This window comes from Crocuta crocuta, unplaced genomic scaffold (genome assembly GCF_008692635.1).
Source record: "Crocuta crocuta isolate KB4526 unplaced genomic scaffold, BGI_CrCroc_1.0 scaffold131, whole genome shotgun sequence".
In the NCBI taxonomy this organism is placed as follows: Eukaryota; Metazoa; Chordata; class Mammalia; order Carnivora; family Hyaenidae; genus Crocuta; species Crocuta crocuta.
Window position 1 is genome coordinate 5,602,248 of NW_027528977.1, and position 24,364 is coordinate 5,626,611.

General features: G+C 34.2%; 1 protein-coding gene across 2 annotated transcripts in view; it reads left to right on the forward strand.

Annotated features, from left to right (window-relative positions):
- The window catches only part of FER (FER tyrosine kinase), a 413,835-nt gene that overhangs the window by 86,485 nt on the left and 302,986 nt on the right, over positions 1-24,364 (forward strand). For both annotated transcript variants that reach the window (XM_077757162.1, XM_077757161.1), the window contains 4 exons: positions 4,948-5,131; positions 8,215-8,352; positions 9,138-9,257; positions 24,219-24,341. In XM_077757162.1, coding sequence (XP_077613288.1) covers positions 4,948-5,131; positions 8,215-8,352; positions 9,138-9,257; positions 24,219-24,341 — 565 coding nt within the window. The remainder of the gene's footprint in view (positions 1-4,947; positions 5,132-8,214; positions 8,353-9,137; positions 9,258-24,218; positions 24,342-24,364) is intronic.

Below are 24,364 nucleotides of genomic sequence, written 5' to 3' on the forward strand. Positions count from 1 at the left end.
AATGTCTTTTTTAGCCCTCCAATTCTATGCTCTCCTTACCCTTTGCTGTTGCCTTTTGACAATTTTTGTGCCATTCAGTCTCCATCACAACTCAGTGAATTGAAAAGGGCAGATAATATCACTCTCAGGATTAGAAATTAGAAGCTAAAATTTAGATTATATGACTTGTTTGGGTTGCATGGCTAATCAAAGGAGAAGCTGAGACAAAACATGACTTCTTAACTTCAGTTTTGTCTGAACAGCGCTGAGTTAAATGGGAGGCTCATTCATTGTTCTCACATTGCTTACTTGAATTTTTAACTTCCATGTGAAAAAACATATGTGGACCTTTGTCTCACATAACTCATAAGATAGGGTGAACTCTTGTTCATTTTCTTCTTTCTCAGAGCAACAAGTAGAAATTATGTAGTTGAGGAATGTTTAAAAACATTTTTTTTAATGTTTTATTTATTTCTGAGAGAGAGAGAGCATGAGCAGGGGAGAGTCAGAGAGAGAGGGAGACACAGAATCTGAAACAGGCTTCAGGCTCTGAGCTAGCTGTCAGCACAGAGCCTGACGTGGGGCTCGAACCCACGAACCATGAGATCATGACCTGAGCCAAGTTGGATGCTTAACCGACTGAGCCACCCATGTGCCCTGAGGAGGAATGTTTTGACAGGAAGGAAAAATGTTAGATGGTAGAATATTTAGTTATCCAAATCAAAGCTGAATCTACGTGTAGGCATTTTGCTTTTTGAAAATAATCACTTCTCATTTATTATCAGGAGGCTTTCCATCATAATATCTAGCAAATGGTAAATGCTTCTGAAGTTTATAATAAAAAATACTTGACTTTCTATAGTAGCTGAATGAGTAGTCTTGCCTGTCTCTTGTAAATGTCAAACTTACGTACTTGAGTTTTGCTAGCTTCACAATACTGTGTATGGCATGGCATGTTGTGTATACACTCTGTTATTACAAACAGATTTGTCAACAAGTGGTGACAAAAGAATTATAATACAATCTCCTTGTGAAATTCATTATGTGGAGGAGGAAAAATTGGATGTTTTCCTCCCTGTTAATTGACACATAGGACAACTCCATGCCCTGCTTCAATGCCTCTCATCATTCAAAAAATAAAAAGTCATATGGCAACAGAGATATAATTCTGTGTTTGTCAACAAGAATTTACTTACTCTTCATACTTCCTATTAATTTTAAGCTCAAATGTGGTTATTTAAAAGTTAAGAAAGAGTAATAGTGATGTGAAATATTCTGCACCAAGAAGTGATGTGGGAAGAATTGTGTTACGGTTTTTTTGCAGCATGTTTTATGAAGTGAATGGAAGAGAAAGTATTTTATTTGTAACTTTGGTTTTCAGAGAGTTTTACTACTTCTTGAATTTACTTATATAGTTTGTATGGGACCTAAATAATTATTTCAAAGCAAATCAGGAAAAATTTAATAAACACCTTTTTGAAATCATAGCAAGTGAGCATGTTTTTGAAACTTTTTATTCATTTCTACAGGGGAGGGAGGATGTGAGGGAGATATAGATAGATTCATCAACTGATTGATCGACACCTGCATACACAAGTACAGCATATAACCAAATGCATAAGTGTATGTGAGCTATAGGGTACAAAAGCAGACAAACCAAAAACCTACTAAAACACACCCTCAAATTCAGTTTTAATCCCAAAGCTCTTATTAAGGACTTTATTAGTAGCAGTCCTATTTTGATGTAATAAATTATGCCTTAGATATTTTCAAAGGCATTTAATTTTTTATAAATTGTGTTAGTGACCGCTAATAAGCTGTTGATAATTTGATATGGTTGTAATAATCTTTTTCAGATTATTTGTCATATACTGGGTATGATAAAAAAAGTGAGAAATTCTTAACTTTTATAACATGACTTTAGGTTATAAAATCTTAGCTGAGTATTACATATGTAGTACATCATTTTTCACCAGCTAGAAAGACAGATGGGTAGTGTGCACTTTAAAAATCTGCACAAATAGGAGGACAGATGGGTGGTTTAAATGTCTCCATGAAAATGTTTGTGTGGAGAGCTTGACTCCTGAAGTTATACTAAAAAAACCAAGAAATTAATTAGGAGTAATAGAGTTCATTTAAAAAGTAGTCTTTTAAAAAATGACATAAAATATGGTTACTACATAGTTATACTTTTTGACTTATCAATAACATTGAACAAATTAGAACACAGTACTTAAATATTCTTGCCTGGTAGATGCTTGCCTTATTTCCTTATTATCAGTATGCAGATTCTAGAAAGTTTATTACTTCGAATCATTTGTCTGCCTAATTGTATGTGACCGTTGGAATTTCTATCAGAATTTGCTAAATTTTAAGTAACATATACTTAAACTAGCTTAAAAATGATAAAGAAAATTTTAAAAAAAGAAAAGGGCCTTAGAAAGGGCTACTCTGGCAGCTTCTGCAGCAGGTGTTTGTGGACTTTTTCCTCTCGTTAATGTGACTTAGCCCCCAACCAGAAAATCCATTCCAGTTTGGTTGGGTATGCACTTTGGCTCTTGGGTATTAGCTTCATTATAGGATTCTCATAAATTCCTGAGAAACTTAACAATCATTCATGATTAGTATTACTGAGGTAATTTGGTAGTTACTTAGTTAAAAGAGTTATCCCTAATATTATACAGAATGACTTAAAATTTCTGTAGGGATTTATATTAACTGAGGCAAAAAAACTTATTAGGTTCTACATGAAGATTTAAAAAAATTAAAAATTCAAATATAACAGAACTTTTTAAAATATCAGGGCATCCTTCATAGCAAGGGGAAGAGTTATTGCATGAATTTATTTTAATTATATATTTAAAAATATATATGATAATTGGGTCATGAAATAAAATATATTATCCTGTGAGTTGTAGTCCAAAAGTGAGAAAATCCATTTCTTTAGTGGCTCATGTTACTTTTTTCTGATGCCTTCAGATCAGAACTGAGTTAACACATTTGCTCCCATCTTCCTGGTGTTAGAACCTGTTTCCAGACAGCAGTGAGAAGGCTTAGGAAAGATACTCTGGTAATTAAACTGTTTTCTCCTTGAGAAGTTCTTCATGTTATAAAGCAACATAGGTTTTCTAGGGAAGCAATTTGCAAATAACTTGGGAAATTAATAATGTCCCCGTGCGCAGGAACCAGCTGATGGGCCATGGCTAGAGAATTATGCTCTGTAAAACAATTCTGTGCAGATTCCTGGAAGTCAGTGGTGGTTCTGGTACTTGGAACCACTAGAACTTGTAGGTAGCGGGGACCTACCAGTCTGCGGGAAAGATTTTGTTTTCCACCTGCTAGATGTGGTTTCTATGTTTAAGAATTAGAGGGGAGATCAGAAAGGCAAGGGAATTCTCATTCTCATTCTGTTGCCCTGCCTGTGTATGTCTGAGGGTCTGAGGTCTCCTCTGTTCACAATACCACTGTCTGTACTCTGCTTTTGGTCCTTAGCTAGAGACATTTCTCCAACAGGGAACGCTTTGCTGACTCCTACCTATAGGGAATACTTAGATTGGTGTTGAGGCTGCACAAGGTGGCAGCACAGGAGAGCCTGTGGCTTCAAAAATTCTTAATGTAGGGGCGCCTGGGTGGCTCAGTTGGTTAAATATCTGACTCTTGATTTTAGCTCAGGTGCAAAACCTACTTGGGATTCTCTCTCTCCCTCTCTCTCCGCCTCTCCTCTGATTGATCTCTCTCTCTCCTTCAGAAATGAAATAAACTTCTAAAAAATTCTCAACATAATAAATATTTTGCAAAGTTTATTCCCTAAATCTAAATAATTAACAAAAAATATTTGTTCACTTTACACTGAAAATTGAAGATGTGCTTAAAAATTTCATTTATTTAGGAGCTCCTGGGTGGATCAGTCAGTTAAGTGGCTCAGGTCATGATCTTGTAGTTTGTGAGTTCAAGTCCCACATCAGGCTCTGTGCTGACAGCTTGGAGCGTGGATCCTGCTTCAGATTCAGTGTCTTCCTCTCTCTCTGCCCTTCCTCTGCTCGTTCTTTCTTTCCATCCCTCTCTCTCTCTCTCTAAAATAAATAAATATTAATATTTTTTTCATTTATTTATATAGTTGTTTATGTTGTCAATCTGTGAATATTTTCTGATATCTCCTGGACTTTTCCCATATTGAGTTTAAATTTCTCTGCTTGATTTTTAAGTCATTCAAAACCTACTTATACAGACATATTTCCTTCACTTTTTAAAAACTTATTCTTGGAGCTTATTTCTTTGCTTGCCTGTGTAATTTTGCTTATTCTGTCCCTATTTTCACCCAGTGTTTCAATTCACCAGGGACGTTATGTTGAGGACTCTGTTTGCTAGGTACTGAATTCCCAGTGTTTAGCACAGTTCCTGGTGGTGATCAGTGGATAATATTCATTGAAGGGAAGAAAAGTGGAAAGGGAGGATGAGATGAGAGGAAGGAATTATTGTCCATTCTGTCTTTCTTATACCTTCCTGGACATGCCCCACCTTTTAAGGTTTGTTTTTTCTACATAGCCACCTCTGACTCCCCTTGTCTTTACTGAAACCTCAAACACTGACCTCAGAATTTAACGTTTTTTAGAAGCTTTCTTGTTTTCTTGGTTATACTGTTTCATGTGCATTATTGTTCCATGTTGGTGTAAGCTTCTTGAAGATAAGAAAGATAACTTTTTTGTGTAATTTCATTAAAAAATGTACATTAACTTTCATTCATCAAACATTTGCTGTAATATATGCCTCCTTAATAGCAGCCTGTGTGCAAAATACTGACAAAGAAGCAGTACTGTGCATAGAGCTGGGTATGTAGTATTATGTTCAATAAAATTTTGTTATTATTCCTAAAATGTGTGGAATAATATAAAGTAGTGGTCACTCAGTTTGCATATAGTGAATATAAAACTTCTGTATCTCTTTGACTTTCTTCAACATTTTCTTCAGGGAAAGAAACTGAAAAGGCCAAGGAACGATACGACAAAGCCACCATGAAACTTCATATGTTGCATAATCAGTATGTATTGGCATTGAAAGGGGCACAGCTTCATCAGAATCAGTATTATGACACCACACTTCCTTTACTTTTGGACTCCTTACAAAAGATGCAAGAAGAAATGATAAAAGCACTGTAAGATACATTTCCTATTTGGCATAAAGTCCCTTCATGAAATGATTTTAACATTATTTTCTCTCCTAGTTAAGCTTTTGAAGTTGTCTGTGTTTTGTGAACTTCATTACTGACCTAGCCCAATGTGTATTTCAAATCTGTTTTACCTTGGTCCTTCTTGATTTTCACTTCTAGTTGCCCTTCAGTTTATTATCATCTCCTAAGCCTTCTGGCTAGCCCTAAGAATGGTCCTTCTTTTTGTATGTTTTTGTTCTACTCCCAAGCTGGAAATTTAGCTGAAAAAAAATTCTTGAGTTGTCAAGTGTTAAGTATCTTCAGAAGAATGAATGAGTGTTCAAATATTGAGCAACTGAAAAGTCCAAAGGAAAGAATTTTTTTTTGTTAAGTTTTTAATTTTAATTCCAGTATAGTTAACGTACAGTGTTATATTAGTTTCAGGTGTAGAATGCAGTGACTCAACAATTCTCTCCATAACTCTGTGCTCTTTATCCCTATCACCTATTCCACCCATCCCCCACCCCACCGCCCCCCTGGTAACCACCTGTGTGTGCTCCAAATTAAAATCTGTTTCTTTTAGACAGAGTTTGCTCGCTTCTTTTTCCCCTTCGCTTGTTTTGTTTGTTTGTTTTTTAATTCCACATTTAAGTGAAATCATATGGTATTTGTCTTTCTCTGACTGATTTATATCACTTAGCATTACGCTGTGCAGCTCCATCAAAGGAAAGGATTTTTTGAAGTTTTTTTGCCAGCTTATTATGTGAAGTTAGCATCAATAAATGTTTATTGCAGTTCTACTGCATGCAAAGCACACTGCCTATGAATTGGGCACAATTTTTGCCTTCAAGGAGCTAACAATCTATTTTGGCCAGTAAGTCAAGAGCACCTGTTTACCATAGACATCAAAACAAGACAATGGAAGAAGATAAGCCATGTTTGGTAGATTTCATCTCCTTTGAGCAGGTTTAGGTGATCTCCCATCTTTCCAGGAAAAAGATAATAGTGTTTTTAGTTGACTTGAGTATGTAAACTTTGAAGGGTATTAATAAAATAGTAAAATATCTACTTAAAGTATTTAATTTATAAATTTAGTTATGTCTACTTTCAATTAAATGCTATTGACTCAGAAATACTTCCTTTCCTACTCTCATGAACCAATATTATTTCAAACTCTTCACATGAATCCGCAATGGCATCTTCATCACTAGATATCTTTTTCAAACAGTAGTTTCCTCTTTTTTGAGACACAGTAGTTTTCTATAGCATATTGTCTTTAACTTCTCATAAATTATTTTATATCTAGCATTTAAAATATCCAAGCACGATGACTTCAACTGCAGTTGAATTCCGTGTCACATTGATGTAACATTAGGAGACCTCTTTTTTTAAAAATTACATTTGTCTGGGGTGGATATTAATAATAACCTCCATATCATACATGGTATTGCTTTATGCGATAGATAGGCTCATTTACATTAATATTATTCAGTACTTTCACTTAATGTGGTCATAAGCCCCGGAATATTTACTAAGTGTTTTAAATTTCTCTGCCTCTCCTTTTTCTTTAAATTTTTTCTGTAATCCTTCCAAACCTGAAATAGTTAAAAAGTTTTAAAAATTTTATTATTTATTTTGAGAGAGCAGTGGAGCACGTGAGTGGAAGTAGGAGCAGAGAGAGAGAAAGAGAGAGAGAGAGGCAGAGAAAGGACAGCGAGAATCCCAAGCAGGCCCTGAGCTGTCAGTGTGAGCCTGATGTGGGGCTTGGTTTTAGGAATGGTGAGATCATGACCTGAGCCAAAATCAGGAGTTAGATATTTTTTTAAAGTGTATTTGTTTATTTTGAGAAAGAGCGGGGAGGGTGGAGGGACAGAGAATCCTAAGCAAGCTGTGTGCTGTCAGTGCAGAGCCCCATGAAGGACTTGAACTCATGAATTGTGAGATCATGACCTGAGCTGAAATCAAGAGTTGGACGCTTAGCTGACTGAGCCACCCAGGCGACCCTAAATCTTTTCTTTTTCTTAACCCAGACAATATTTGCGTATTTACAATAAAATAATTGGGAGAATATTAAATAAGAGAAACTTTGTCAGTAATAAATTTTTATGAGCAATGCTTTTGGAAAAGAAAAGCAAACAATGCCTGATGTTTATTTGGGAAAAGGCAGGATAAGCTTGTCTGTCCTCACTTGTTATAGAGGCCATTCTTGACTGGTGGTATATTCTTACAGCATAGCATTCTTAAGTTGGAGATTGGGTCTTTACTGAAGAATAATTTTTCCTTTTGTATTCATTAGAGCTAATATATTAAAATTTTTTTTTACTGTTTATTTATTTTTGAGACAGAGACAGAGCATGAGTGGGGGAGGGGCAGAGAGTGAGAGAGAGGGAGACACAGAATCCGAAGCAAGCTCCAGGCTCCAAGCTCCGAGCTGTCAGCACAGAACCTGATGCAGGCCTTGAACTCATAGACCGTAAGATCCTGACTTGAGCTGAAGTCGGACACTTGATTGACTGAGCCACCCAGGTGCCCCATAGAGCTAATATATTTTGTGACATTTTTCCTACCAAAGGGAAGTCAGGAAAAGAGATCAAGATGTCATTGCAGGTGCAGAACCAGTTGAACTCTATACTTAGATACAGAAAAGAGCAGAGGCCCACGAGCAAGAGAAGAACAAAAGGGTACAGCATTTGAGGAAGTAGCAGCCACTGGAAAGAAATGTTGAAGAGACAGGAATTGATCCACAGTTCCAAGTAATGGAATTGAATATTTCTATGACAGCAGTTAGAAATAGAAAGTCATCAACACAGACCTTACATTTTGAACATGTCAGATACATGTTGGAGAAAGTAATACCTCATTCTAGATTGTTTGCTATTATTAGGATATATCAAATGTACATTGTGAATCTCTGCATTTATATAATCCCTTTACTTTACCATTCAGGTGTATGAAATAAGGTGATACATGAAATCATCATTTATAAATATTGATATTACATTTCTTACATTTATGGTTCTGGATTCTTTTTGGGCTGTGTTTCCCTTAAAAATCTTAAAAATGTTGTAAAATTTTATTTTTGTTTTCAGAAAAGGTATATTTGATGAATACAGCCAGATAACCAGTCTTGTTACAGAGGAAATAGTGAATGTCCATAAAGAGATTAAAATGTCAGTTGAACAGATAGACCCTAGCACAGAATACAATAATTTCATAGATGTTCACAGGTATGTATACTATTTTCACTCTTCTTTCATTAGTTGTGATATTATTTTTTTCTGCCATATAGTATTTAGCCAAATTAAAATAAGATATTCTGTTATTAGGACATAAGATATTACTGATTAATTTGTTTCTAACTATTTTAAAAGTTCTTTCTCGATGATAACTCTTTATATAATTATCTTTATTAAATTTTTAATGTTTATTTATTTTTGAGAGAGAGACAGAGACAGAGTGTGAGTTGGGGAAGGGCATAGAGAGAGGGAGACACAGAATCTGAAACAGGCTCCAAGCTGTCAGTACAGAGCCTGATGCAGGGCTCAAAATTACGGACTGTGAGATCATGACCTGAGCTGAAGTTGGATGCTTCACTGACTGAGCCACCCAGGCGCCCATATATAATTATCTTTAAAAATTTGTCAATTGTAACTACATCATTGCTTAAAACTGTATTTAACCTATGAAATTATATATATTTTTAACATTTCTCTTATGATAGTGCTATGACTTTATATGTACATTGAATTTATGATACATCAGTTACGTACCCATGCATACTTATTACCATTGTGACAGGAATGAACAGGTTAGTATCCATATTCTACAAATGAGGAAATTAAGGCTGAAATTACATAACTAGATCTTGGTGCCTGGGTTTAATTTGATTTATTCTGTTTGTATTTGCTCTACTTTGTAAACATAATTTTGGATAATATATATTCTGCCTTTGATGTGTACTAAGATGATACTATATTCATATTGATCAAAATTATTTGGTATGCTTTATTAGAACAACAGCTGCTAAAGAGCAAGAGATTGAGTTTGATACTTCCTTACTAGAAGAAAATGAAAACCTTCAGGCAAATGAAATTATGTGGAATAATTTAACAGCAGAAAGTTTGCAAGTAATGTAAGTATTTAGAAAATCTGATCAGTTTAAATATTAGTGTTATTATAAATTTTCTTTTCAGATTTAAAATTCCAGTGTTTATTTTTTGCAAGTAATGAAAAATAAAGTAATAATGAACTGATTGTTGTTTGGTCCGAAAGAAATGTTTTGAGAAATGTGTTAACTTTATTCATTGGTAATTCTGAAGATCAAAATTCTGTGTGATGTTATATTCATTTGCCCTGTTATTGCTAATATTTTATATTGGAATAATGGTTCATTCTATCTACCTATCTGTATCTGTATCTATATCTACATCTTTCCCATTCAGTGCTCAAAACTTTTTGGCAGAACTGTTTTTGAAATGAGGACGTTGAATGTTAAAGAAGAGACTCACTCATAGATGTCAGAAGTTTTTAGTATAAAAAGTTGACTTTTAATTTAGTTATTTTCTCCTTAAGCATGGATGTCTTCTTTCTTTAAAGACATAAATAAATTCTTTCTTCATTTTGTTATTTTTGTTGCCTAATATTTTAAAGGAGTTTTGAGAAATCTTACTTTGTTTTTTCGTCCTTTCCAAATATTAGAGGCTATTAATAGCATATTTTTTAATTTAGAAAATAAGGCATTCTGCTTTTAAATATTTAACTCATCCCTTGATTGTTTTAGGAGCAACACAAAGAAACTCATATTAATAATAAGTACTGTATGTACTTGTTTTTTGGTCCGAACCACAGCACTCATTTTCTCTTCAATATTGGACATGTTATATCATTTGACCTGTTAGCACTTTACCTCAGAATACTCAGCCTAAAGTCCCCATCTAATATAATTAAACAATCTCTTTTCTATTGTTCAGTAATATTGTACTGTTACAGGTAATTACCTGAGTGATAGAATCCTGGAACTAGCTCTTGGAAAGGAGTTTAATAATTTTAAAGTTAGGCAGATGAGACTGAAGAAAGTAACAAATGCTTGTTGAATCACCCGTCCAAATTGAAGTCTTAAAAATTATGGTGGATTGACTGTGATGAGTAGAATGGAGGTGTGGGAACATGTGAAGGAGATTTTTCTAGCAGCCATATTGGGATCCTTGAAGGTGTTCCCAGGTTCTGAAGTCATTCACAAGAGTCTCACTTTGGGTTTAGATATTCTCTTATAATGTCAGCTATCTTTAAACCCGTGGTCCTCATTCTCTCCAGGGGACATTTGACAATATCTGGAGACATTTTTCTCTATCAGATGGGAAGGCATTGATAGTAAGAGTAGTGGGTAGAGGCCATGGATGCTGCTAAATGTCCTGCAGTGCATAGAATAGTCTCCTGCAACAAAGAATTATAGGGTGAAATGTTAATAGTGCTGAGGTTGAGAAACCCTGTTATGAACAACAGAATTGGGTTCATGGCACAAAATGAAAAAAAAAGTCTCTTAATTCTTGTACAGTGACAAATTTTATTTTTTGATTCCTGTGCTGCTTGGTGAAGGACTATCACATAAATTACTCCTGTTTTTTTAATCATTGTGTTGTGCCCCCCCCCAAATTTATTCATTTATTCACCAAAATATATTTACTGTATATTTCAGGTTGCAAGGGTAATACCTTCAAGGTGTTTATGCTAAAATTGATCAAGTTATTTTAATAAACAGCAAGAAGGATGAGCATAGAGATATTGGAGTATAATAGGGTAAAATTAAAAATAGCTACCTGATACACGCTTATGTGAAATAAGAGATTTTGCGACTAAAGAATAATTTGTTTTATTGCTTTTCAGGGTGTAATGATAATAAAACTAGTTATTCACATAAATCATTATTTCTTAATTATGGTGATGAAGCAGTGAAGAAAAATGTAATAAATTGAGGATAATAAATCTTTGATAATGTGATAGAGATTTAATTGCTTACATCTTACTGAGGCAAAACTTTAGCTACATTTCATTGAACAGTGTCTAAATTCAGGACATGAGTTTAAGAGTGGGCTTTTCTGAAGAATTTTATTCCACGAGTTATTTAGTGTGTCTATTGGCACTGTTAAAATAATTTAAGAGATTTCCATTAAATATATGTATGTATGTGTGTATGTGTATATATATATATAAATATCAATTTTTGTTTTTTATTTTTATTTTTTAAATGATTATGTATTTATTTTGAGAGAGAGAGAGAGCTTGAGCAGAGGAGGGACAGAGAGGCACAGAATCTGAAGTAGGGTCCAGGCTCCAAGCTCATCTTGGGGCTGGAACCCAGGAACTGTGAGATCATAACCTGAGCCAAAGTCAGTTGCTTAACCAACTGAGCCACCCAGGTGTCCCGAGGAAATATCAATTTTTTGAAAGGAATGTATTTCACCTACCAGATTGGCAAAGACTAAATAATTTGATAATACCCACTCTTACGTAGGGTATAGAGAAATAAAGTCTTATTAAGTCTTGGCAGAAATATAAATTAGTGTAAGCTTTTTGGAGGATAATTTGGCAATGTATATCAAAATTCAGCTTGCTCATATCCTTTCAGTTAGAAATTTTATTTCTAGAACTTTAGCTAATAAGTAAGCAAATACATATAAGCATAACATGGTGCTTTGCCTTGTTCTGAATCCCGACAGTATGGGTTATTACTTCTGTGAAATTGGACAGATTACTTAGTCCCTTTATGTGTAATTTTCCTCAGATATAAAATGGTAATAATAATGGCACCCAATGCATAGTGTTGTTGTAAAGCTTACATGAATAAATAAATGTAGAATACTTAGAATAGTCCCTGGCACAAAGTAAGTTCTATGTATTGGTTTTTGTTTTTAAATTATTGCTTGGGTGGTTTTATATACTGAGGACTCCAAGCACAATGCTTAAGGTTTTCAGGGGCTTTTTGGAATACTTGAGATCTGGAAACTTTTTTGTTAATTCCTAAATATGAAAAGAATACTATGTTATAAGTTATACTGTGTCACTTTCATTAATTATTAAATTCATTAACACAAACATTTCAAAATTCATAAGTTCGATTTTCTTTTTTCTTCTAGTTAACATACAGTGTTATATTAGTTTTAGGTATACAATATAGTTAGATTTTAATATCTGCATATGAATGTGGATTTCTGAGAAATCATATTTTAGTATATATGATATTAATTTGGGTAGAGATCAAGGACTATAAAGGTTTTTAAACGGTCCTTTTGTTTTGTCAAAACACTGGAAACATCTGAAATACTCAGAAGGGATCAGTTGAATTATGGTATTTCCATAACATAGCCACAGTTTTTCTATATTATGCAGATTTTAAATAGAGTAGGATAGGTTTCTATGTATATATATTAGCCTATATGGAAAGATCTCCAAAGTATATGATAAAGAGCCAAAACAAAGTACAGAGTAATATTTATGGAATGAATCGATTAATTTAAAAAGTAGTATATATATGTGTTTGTATATACGTAGATCATATGTTGGAATGGGGATGAATGGATGAGGTGAGTAGGGAAGCTTGTTGAGGCCATGTTTATAATAATGTTAAATAAATGTGGTTTTATTTCTCAAATATTTGTAGTTTTATTGGTTATTTTGACTCTCCTCAGAATATTAGCTATTTGTTTTTCCTCCCATCGTGTCAGTTCCTTATCCTTTCCCTAAATGTTTGTCCTCGAATCACATTGCTTTATATAGTTTTAGAATAGAATGCTCTCAAAAGCTCTATTTGAAAATGAAAATATTTTATGGCCTGTGCTTCCCCAGGTTCTGTGCTTTTCCTGAGCCCATCCAAGAGCTGTAATTAGAAATAGTATAGGAAAACTTCAGATTCATTTGTTTTGTTTTGTTTTGCATTCCTTTATGTTTGTTTAAGTGGTCTGGTGACCCTGTCCTTTGTGAAAGGTTCCATTAATTTGGAAGTGAGAATCATTAGTATTTGATTCCTGAAGAATTTTTCTAATAATGCAAGTCATGCTGGCAATCTGCCAGACTGCTGATTAGTAGTGACTGTGAAACAAAGAAAAAACTGGAGTATATTTCTCTTGAACTCTTCAGAAATTTTGGGTAGATGTAGGGTGTTGCAAATGGTTAATTAACATCTTTGTTGAATGAATGAGTGAGTGAAAGGCTTTTATGAAGAGATTTTAGGGAGTTTTTGAATAGTGGATCTCATCATCTCTTGCTTTATGTCAGGATCACTTAAGGAGCTTTAACAAATACTGATGCCTGGAACCTAACTCAAACCATTTAAATCAGATTTTGTGAGGGTAAAATCTGTGAATTGGGATTTTTTGTGAACTTTCCAAGTGATTTTAATCTGTGTACTGCATTGAAAACGTGTGCCAAAAACCCAGTAAAATTGTGTGTAGAAATGTGTGTGGCGCTTTCTAGGGGTGAGTCCATGCAAATTTTCAGAGGGCTTCATCACCCAAAATGGCTAAGGACTACTCTTCTACTTGAGTGTGTACCTTTCATATATAAAGAATGTCTTTTTGTTAAACCTTTCTAATGAATTTATATTCCTTAAGTTATATAGTGTTATTGAAGAAAAATTAGCATTTTTATAATAGTTTAACTGGAATTCCTTTTTGAATCTTTGTTTTTTCTTCGCCTCTGCCATACTTCTGCGTCAGTGTTGAATTGTAAGATATTTGAAGCTCAAATAGATACCCTTTCGCTTTGCTATTCTTTTTTTTTTTTAATTTTTTTTTTTTATGTTTTATTTATTTTTAGGAGAGAGAGAGAGACAGACAGACAGCGTNGCCCCTCGCTTTGCTATTCTTAAAAAGATACCTTTAATTTGGGAGGGGGAGGTCTTGTTTTTGAAGATTCCTAAATACAACATACAAATTGTTTTTATTAGTAGAAACTTACTCATAAATTTAATAATTTATATTCTTGGTTCCTGTTTATGGTATCACATAGATTTTTCTCAAATAAGTGTAAGAGGTTCTGAGATTATTACACAATATTACATATTATTATGCATATAAATATACAAGTATTTATATCCAAAAGAAGATTATGTAGTGTCACTGCCTGCCTCTTTTTCAGGCTTGATAGAAATCTATTGCTATTATAATAGTAAATGACTTTTACTGCATTTACCCATCTAAATATGTGCCACAAAGCACTTTATCGTACTCTCATTATATGTATCAACTGTATTTATAAAGGTGTGCATATATAGAAGAGTCAAGCTCAATTATTTATATAATTGTTTATTTCCTACTTATAGGAAATTTTTTGGCATGGTAGATCATAATATGGTAGAGGGCTGCTTCCTCAGCCTATAATTATTTCCAGCACTGGACACCTGAGTTTGTACACTTCCCATCACACATGCATTTAAGTTATGTTACCTTCAGGCTTCCATGTGAGGTTGTTTTCTTTGTCTCTTTGATTTACAGCCTCTCTCCTTCCCCATCATCACGCTTCCCCATCTGCCTCTGTTTTGAATCACTCTTCTTTGCCAAATGCTAGAAAAGAAACTCTATTGATTTTAATCATCCATTTATTAAGATCATATATGCAAATATTTCCTCTCATCTAATCACTATTTAATTGAATAATTTGGGACTCAGTAATTTTAGCTCATCAAAATAACTTGAAGAAGACAGGTCTATAACATTTTGAACATTAGAAGAAGATATGTAAGTGTCTGTTACATTGGTTTTGGCACTTGAGATAGATGAGGCATCCATTTATGATCTGTGGCAAACTTAAAGCAGGGTAAATGGAGTTACTTCCTATCAGTAGGAAATATATTTGAATTCCAGAAGATTGTGTTAAACAGTCTTGTATTCTGAACTAAAGCCCAGCCTCAAGCTTCATGTTTCTTAGTACATTTTTCTAAATTTAAAGTCAGAATGTGTTTAGGTCCTATAATGGGATATAAAAAAGATCTCTTAATTGAAGAATGGTAATTATCTATGTAGAAAGATAATTCTCTTGGATTTTATGGGATATGAATTACCAAACTACAGTCTGTGGGCCCAATCCAGTTTGCTACTTATTTTTATACAGTCTGTGAGCTAAGAATACTGTTTACGTTTTTCAGTGGTTAAAAAAGTCTATGGAAGTATTATATTTTGTGACACATAATTATATGAAATTTAAACATCAGAGTACATAAATAAAGTTTTATTGGAACACAGCCATGCTCATTCATTTACTGATCGTCTACGGGTGATTTCTCACTACAATAGCAGAGTTGACATTTGTGACAGAGACTGTACTGTGGTATTCCCATCACTTCACACTGCTGCTTGGTGCCCTGCAAGTCACAGTGACACACTTATAAATGAACAGCATTTTGAATGCCACACATATTGCTGTACTACAGCATTTTAATGGCTTTTTATTATCAGCCTCTGGCTATCATGTCAAAACAAAAAGTGAGAGAATAGAGTTTGAATGTTATATTTTTTAAATTAAAAAAATTAAAATTTTAATTCCAGTGTAACTAACATACAGTGTTCTATTAATCTTAGGTTTATAATACAGTGATTTAACAATTCTATATATTACTCAGCCTTCATCATGATAAGATGATAAAATCCATACTAGAGTGTGGATTATTTTGTTATTGAGTTAGATGGCAAAGTACTGTGTTTATTATGCAGTGACAGTACTGCTGTGCTAAAATGAAGCAATATATGGTGACATTACTAGTCTAAATACTCATCTTGGTATTTCAGGCTCACAGGAGAGCACTAGTCAGAAAAATTAGGAAATTTAAAATGGAATACCTCATCACAGCAGACTTTCTTTAAAAAAATTGAAAATAGGGATGCAACCAAAATAAATTTCTGGATGGCTCATTTGTTAACAGAGCAAGGAAAGTCATTTGCTAGTCAGTGGTAAAATAATTAGTGTTTCGCTGCAGTAACTAAGGAAATAGGAAATGTGTCTAAAGGAAATAAACTTGTTTTTGTTTGTTAATCTTTCAGTGAGAACATTTGCTTGAAGAATTAAGAACATTGGGAGCTACATCATTAGTTAATTAATTTTTAATGTTTATTTATTTTTGAGAGACAGCACGAGGGGCAAAGAGAGAGCAGGAGACACAGAATCTGAAACAGGCTTCAGGCTCTGAGCTGTCAGCATAGAGCCCGACACGGGGCTTGAATTTGGGAACAGCAAGATTATGACCTAGGCCAACCGACTGAACCACCCAGACATCCCATCATTAGTTAATTTAAAAAGATAAATGATTTCAGGTGGTTTTCCCTGTCTATTGATAAGTTAGCAGTTGTGATCAAAACTGCTCAGTTTTGTTCACTTGAGGAGTCATTGCCAAGTTTGAAGTCACTGAAGAATTATTATCTATGAATAGTCTATATGGATCAACTATAGACAAGAATATGTCTTTTTCCAACTATCTGTCCCAGCCACTAGGGCTTTGATTATGAGATATGCCTAACTCATAAGCCAGTCAATCTGTGGGACAATGGAGAAGCTAGAGATGGAATTCTAGCTTCACAAGTAACTGAGAGCTGACTGTGGTAAACCTGATCTTCTGAAAGTGATTTATACCATATCCCTGACTCACACAACCTTCCATGTCTTCTTACTCTTGATTACTTAAGATCCAGGGACTGGCTTCTTCTGTTTTCTGTAACTGCTGCCACATACTTGTTGAAGGAGTCCATTCCCTACAAAATATGGCTGAGCTAAGCATATAGGACCTGAACGAGTTATAGTTCTTCAGTTGCGAGCAAAAGTAACCAGTTCTGGAAAATTTCATGAATAAAAAAGGCTGTTATGAGAAGGCCATTAAAAGTCTCCCAGAAACAGCAAGGTCAAGGACATGAAGAGAAAAGCAGGCAACTCTGTGCAGCAAGAACCAGTTGACTATAGCAGATAGCATCCACCCTGCAAGAATGAATTAGCACTCTCCCTGTATAAATAGACTCCAGAGACTTTTTCTTTGCTCCCCATACCCTGCAAAGCAAAGCAAAGCAAAGCAAAGCAAACCAAACCAAACCAAACCAAACCAAACCAAACCAAACCAAAACAGAGTATTGTCAAAGAAGTTGAGAAAACACTAAATCAGTACAGAGTGAAGTGGACTCTCTTAAGAAGTGTTACAACTGATGGTGTTAAATGTGTGGATCAGAAAGAGGCTTAGTTGAACAAATTTACAAAGCTGTGAAGATGTTAGGTGTTCAAATCATAGGGTTATTCAGTGCATTTTTCATCAGCAGGTACTTCATGGAAAATATTTGAATCTAATCATATGTTCTTAAACTAATACTGTCTGTAATGAGCTTCATTTCCTCTCATGGACTTGACCATTATCACTTCCATGAATATTTTTCAAAAACAAATTGAATATCTCCACTTGCCCTGCCACATAGAATTTTGATGATTTAGAAGTAGTAAAGTTTTATTGTGTCAGAGTCAAGACTAAATTTTTTTTTTTAATTTTTAAATTTTTTATTTATTTCTAGGAGAGAGAGAGAGAGAGGCAGCGTGAGCAGGGGAGGGTCAGAGAGAGAGGGAGACACAGATCCGAAATTGGCTCCAGGCTCTGAGCTGGCAGTCAGCACAGAGCCCGATGCGGGGCTCGAACCCACGAACCACGAGATCATGACCTAAGTGAAAGTCGGATGCTTAACCGACTGAGCCACCCAGGCGCCCCTGAAATTTTCTATAAATAATTAGTATTTCCCTCAAACACTGTTATTGGGCACTAAATTTCAAAAGCTTTGGAAAAATTAGCATGTGCTAAAGACTTGAATAATTTCCTAATGAATCCGAACTAAAGTTACAAGATAACTCCGTGCTTGTATGCAGAATTTGTACTGTAGCAAAAGTCATTTAGATGACAACTAATGTTATTTGAATCACAGGTAATGTCAGGCTATGTATATACTTTGTATGCCATCAGACATTAAAACATGAAGCAACATTACCATTCCCACCAAATTTGAAGCTGATGTATTTTCTAAGCTCAAACTATATTTCTAGCAGTGAGTTTTGGACCTCTGTGCAAGCATTTTGGCATTTCAAAAATCCATAGAACTATGCAGATGAGGAGTCCCCACCTAACTTTAAGTTAGGAGTGATGATGAGTCTGCAGTGTAATGACATGCTAAAAGGCATGCAGTGTAATTTTATAAATGCCTTCTAAGCAATAACTATACTCAATTAAAGTCATGTGCTTATGATTGATACTGATATTTGGCAGTACCCATCTATGTGAAAAGATACTTTCAAAGATGAAATAAATTTCATTATATATCTGCTTTAACAAGTGGACATTTATAGTTGAGTTTGATGGTAAGTACTAACTTTAAACCCCAGTGACAGATATATTATTATCCTGAAAATATCCTCGAAATAATAATAATATTAATACACTGGTGTTACAATAAATTGTACCTCTATATTATTACAATTTGGATTTTTTAATAAAATATTTGTGAATATTTGTTTTCTCTTTTGTTATGTTAAACCTACATAATACCCATGATTTTGTCTCTTGGTGGCAAAGCCTAAAATGCTTATCCTTTCAACCTTCACAGAAAATGTTTGCTGACTCTTGTTGTAAGTAATGATACCAGTTTAACCCATTAGACTGTTTGAATCAACCTTGTCAATCAGTGGAATGGTAAATACTGCACTACTGCCACATTTTATGCAGGACTATGATTTGATCAAGTTTGCTTTTGGCTGTTCTCACTTACAGTCTTAGCTCAAGTTTGGTCTTTAGTTGAACATATACTGCAATTATGTTAGGTTGTGTTAGGGGAATACTTTTTTGTGTGAGTGAATGGGAAAGATTTGGAAATATGTAAGATATTTGAAGGTAGATGACATGTTAAAAGAATATTTGATTAAGGGATACAAGCTGCACAAGAAGACAGGTGGATTTGTTGGTGTGGGTAGGTTATGTGGTGTGTTAGGGAGATGAATATATTTAATAGAAACTCATAACTTTTGTTTGGTTGATTAGGAGGTGTCTTCTGTTTAATCTTCAGAAAAGTTAATAAAGCTTTGTGTCATGTTATAGAAGGTCATTCATAAATTCTGTGCTCCTGCAATTATATTTTAAGAAAGAAATCACAAGAAATGTTTTATTTCTTCAATTTATGTTGCAGTAATAAAGAAAAAGAGATGCCAGAAAAATTACTGCAGGCAGCTGTATCCCTTTTCTATTTATTTTTTTAATTAACCCAAATGTCACAATGAATGTGACAGTATTGGAAATTTATAATTTATAGTTTTTCTAAGGAAGTTAGGTCTCTTAAAGAGTGCTATAAGATTTAGATAATGATGGCCAGTGGTTTGAAGATAGAAAACTTATTGTAGAAGTACTAAAAACTTGCTATTGTCTACATTGTTTTTGGCTTTTGTATGTTTAAATAACATTAAATTTTTTTAAATTAACTAATGCTTGTGGATGATAAAATCCATAAAATGTTACAAAACAGACATATGGTGAAAATTGAAGTTCTCCTTAAATTTTTTTTGATGTTTTATTTATTTTTGAGAGAGAGAGACAGAGCATGAGTAGGGGAGGGGCAGAAAGAGAGGGAGACACAGAATCTGAAGCCAACTCCAGATTCTCAGATGTTCGCACAGATCCCAACGTGGGGCTCGAACTCATGGAAGGTGACATCTTGACCTCAGTCAAAGTCAGTTGCCTAACCAATTGAGCCACCCAAGTGCCCCAAAGTTCTCCTTTTTAAAGATCCATTTCTATCTTCTGGTGTTAATTGGTGAAACAAGTCATGTATTTTTCCATACTGTATATACAAACATACACATCTTGACTTAAAGTGAGCTCATTCTATGCATGCTTTTTTGCATTATCCTCTTTTAAAAATACATATAAAATATTAATAGTGCACAGTGTTTTGGTGCTTAATAAGTTTATTTAATGTAGTTATTTATAGATGGGTATTAATTTCTAATTTTTTCCTTTTGCTAATGGGTGGATACAGGTTTTGTGGAGGGTGAAACTTACAAAATTGGGTTGCGTGTGTACATATGTGTGTGTGTGTGTGAGTGATCTTAAAACTCTAATGACTTACAGTTGTAAAAGAAAGTGCAGAGTTTAGAAAGAGATCTTGCAAGTGTAATTTGGTTATTGTGATTATAAGCAGTGCTTCAATAAATATCTTTGTTTTTATATCTTTGTGTACTTGATGAAGCATATACATTAGATAAATTTTATGAGGTGAAATTACTAAAACGGACAATACTAGTTGTTAAGTCATTAAACTCAGGATCTAAGCTGCCTGGGCTCTGGCATGTTTTTCTACTTACCAGCTCTTTCACCTTGGACAAGATCCTTAATCTCTGTGGCTCAGTTCTTCATATGTAAATTGAATAATAATAATGTTATAAGAATGTTATGGGTTTAAGTATTTATAAAGTGCTTGAAACTGTTTGGTATTCAGTGAATGTTAAGTATTATGTAAATTTTATGAGTTTTTTTAAGGCAGTGTCATGACATTTAAATGTTTTGCATCACATTAAGTATAACACATTTACTCTAAAAATGTAAAGAATAAGCCATTTTTAACTGTTTCTAGTATATTTGTATACAAACATATGTAACAATCACATCATGGGAAACAGTGCTTGAAATTTGCAAACTATCCTAACAGGTATTATGTCATCGGTTCATAAAGTGTAATTACTAGAGTGTTTTCCTCTTCACTGGATCCACTCCACTCCAGGGTTTTTTAGGAAGATGGTGGTGAAGAAGGGAAAATACTTTCCCATATAATTCCATTCTTCTAAGATCATTTGTCTTTTCTGCTTTGAATTTACTATGAATCTTTAGAGATTTAGAAATATTAAGAAGTTTTGACTCAAAGACTTACCTTATTCAATTTTTTTTTTAATTTAGGAAGACTTTTCATAAAGGTCAGTTATGCTAAGGTAGTCAAAAAATTAAAGCCTCAAGAAGAGGTACTGATTTCTTGACATGATCAGGAGCTAGAAAAAGTAGAAACAGCTAATATTATTGTTTTCTTCCCTCTGCTCTCCTCATTTCCTTACGCTTACCTCCTTTCTTTCTTCCTCGGGACTTCTGGCCTTCATCGTAGATGTAGGTGGTGAGTTCTAGCTGGCAGAACAGAACTGCCAGAGGACAGAAGTATTGTTAGCTCTTCTAGGCCTTTGAGTTTCTAGTGACTTTGCAGCTCTTTAGGGAATCTAGTAAGCTGTGATAGGTTTCTTCCTTTCTGGGTTAAAGTTGTTATAGCACTGGAATTTGTGCCAGGAATTTGAAGAGAAAAGAAATCAGAAGTACTACACCATTCTTCTCACAAAAGAGCTGACATGTACTCAACAAACTTAGCATATATAAAACCCCAAATTTAATTTCTCATTGAAGGCTTAGGTGGTATTTTTCAGGAGTCTAAAATGATTACTAAAGGAAGTAGAAAATCTTAGCAGATTTGGATTTTAATATACATATCTTGCTAGAGATGCCAATGATGAATGGGGTCTAAGGTAGTTGAACCTTGCCAGTTGACTCACTCTGGCTTCCAGCTCATTCCTCCTTTCCTAGCCTATTTCAGAGTCAAAATAGCAAGTAATAAAGAAGGCAGTGCTGTAATTAGCTAGGGAAACCACAATCAATGTCTTCCCTTGAATTTGTCCAAATGATAAAATAGGAAGGAATCAATAATAGAATTTCTCATTTTTTTTCTTCCTTATTGATATGTAGTGATATTACTACTGTTAAATCACATCAAATCAGCATGTATGTGCATGTGTATGTGTATATGCCTTTGGACATATTTACTCTTTTACTTGTACCAAGGATGATCAGAAAATACAAGCTTATATTAGTTTCTCATGGAACTAAAATTTTTCACATTTCTGAAAAGTTAAAGTTGTTGGAAATTACATTGTTTTGAAGGGAACATGTTTTTTTTAATGTTTTACTTATTTCTGAGAGAGAGACCGCGTGATCAGGGGAGGGTCAGAGAGAGAGGGAGATACAGAATATGAAGCAGGCTCCAGGCTCTGAGCTAGCTGTCAGCACAGAGCCTGACGTGTGGCTCGAACCCACGAACCGTGAGATCATGACCTGAGCCAAAGTTGGATGTTTAACTGACAGAGCCACCCAGGCGCCCCAGAAGGGAAAATCTTAAATATGAGTAGCTTCTCTGTTTTTTATTTTACTTGCCCTTAATTGGGATTAATGCATAAATAATAAAAATAACCTGTTCTTGAGTTTTATTTTCAACACATTCAATCCTACCTCTGCCCTGAGAGATACATAATTGTTTTGCACCCAGTGTTAACAAAATGTTCTTAAAAGGTGGAAGACAAAACTTAAAGTTACTTCTGAGAAAATGTTTTTTTTGAAACCAACAAAATTCATTAATTACATAAAGTTACATTTATAGAGAACATGCCATGCTTCAAAATCTAATAGTAACTTAAAAGTGATGCACACAGTTACAAGAACTCTTCAAGTGAGATGCTAAATTGATGTCTCTCTTATTAACAGATGAAATGGAAGTTTAGAAAAGCTGAGTAAATATTAAAAGTGAGGGTGTCTGGCTGATTCTAGAGTTGTTGTTTGTCACATAAGAGTAAGGTGCTTTACAAAATGCAGCAGAGATGTAAAGTTGTCATTGCAAATACTTCTCTTACTCTGAGGTGGGAAGGTGAAGTGATAGCTTGATGATACAGCTTTTACATGAAGGGAGTCAGCCCTGTCCTTCCAGTTATGGTCTTTGTCTATTTTCATATGAGGTTGTCCTTTTTTCTAAGAGGGCTTTTGCTTGTAATTTGCATTACAAATATTTCCTCCCAGTTTGACTTTTGCTTTTGCCTTTCTTTATTATCTCTTTAATTTCAAATATATTTAAATTTTCATGGAGTTGGATTTATTTAATATTTTCTTTTGTATATTTTGGATTTCATGTTTACCTATTAAATACTGAAGAGAAAATTTTAATGTGATACAGCTTTGTGTGTTGTTTTTGGCAGAAATATTTCCATTCAGGACCAAATACATTTTATGCAACCAAAAGTTATCTGGGCTATAAGTTCACAGTAATTTTATTTATTTAATTGTGTTAATATCTAAGTGGAAAGTATCCCTAAAGCGTTAATATACTCTATGAAAAGAGAAATAGCTTACCATGCACTTAAATTGCAATTCAGCTGAACTTCACTGTTTCTTCTTTAAAATAAAAAGTATCTATCTGATTGGTGGTTGTGAGAAGTAAGTGAGATAATATATGCAACCAATCCTGGATACCATTTACTCAGTGCCTACTAAGTACCAGTCATTAAATATACGTTATAATATATTATCCTCAAAACGATGCTTTGAAGCAGATATTCCTGCCTTAGATTACAAGTGAGAAAATAAATTTAATGAATTTATGCAACTTGCTCAGCATCTCATGAAAAGTGGCAAGCCAGAATATAAATGTCTGAGTGTCTGAAAATAAAAACTATGGTCTGTTCACTCACTCTTCCTGCAACATTATAGGTATTTATTTGCTTAAATCCTTTCTTCTTTTTATTATTTATCATTATTTAATGTTTGTTTATTTTTGAGAGAGCATGAGCTGGGGAGGGGCAGAGAGAGGAGGACAGAGGATCTAAAGTGGGCTCTGCTCTGACAGCTGTGAGCCCGATGTAGGGCTCAAACTTCCAAACCATGAGATCATGACCTGAGCTGAAGTCAGACGCTTAACCGACTGACTCACCCAGGTGCCCCCAATCCTTTTTTTCTGTCTCTGTTCCCCTTTTTTATCTATTGACTAAGATTCTCAGATGGTCCAAGAGCACTACTTGTGATTATTGGAAGGATTCTTTTTTGCACTGTCCAATAAGGTTTCCTGCCACCACACTTGAAATATGGTTAATGCAACTAAGAAACTGAAATTTTACTTTACTTTATTTTACATTAACTTATATGTGACTACTGCTTGGGACATCATCACCTGAGACATTTGAATGTTCACTGTGTATCAAGTGAGTATAATGTATTGATTAACAATGAGGAAACTGATCATTCTAGGTTGAAAACTTTAGCGGAGGAGCTTATGCAGACACAGCAGATGCTTTTAAATAAGGAAGAGGCTGTACTGGAGCTAGAGAAGAGAATTGAGGAATCTTCTAAGACCTATGAAAAGAAGTCTGAGTAAGTAAAACAAAAATAATTTG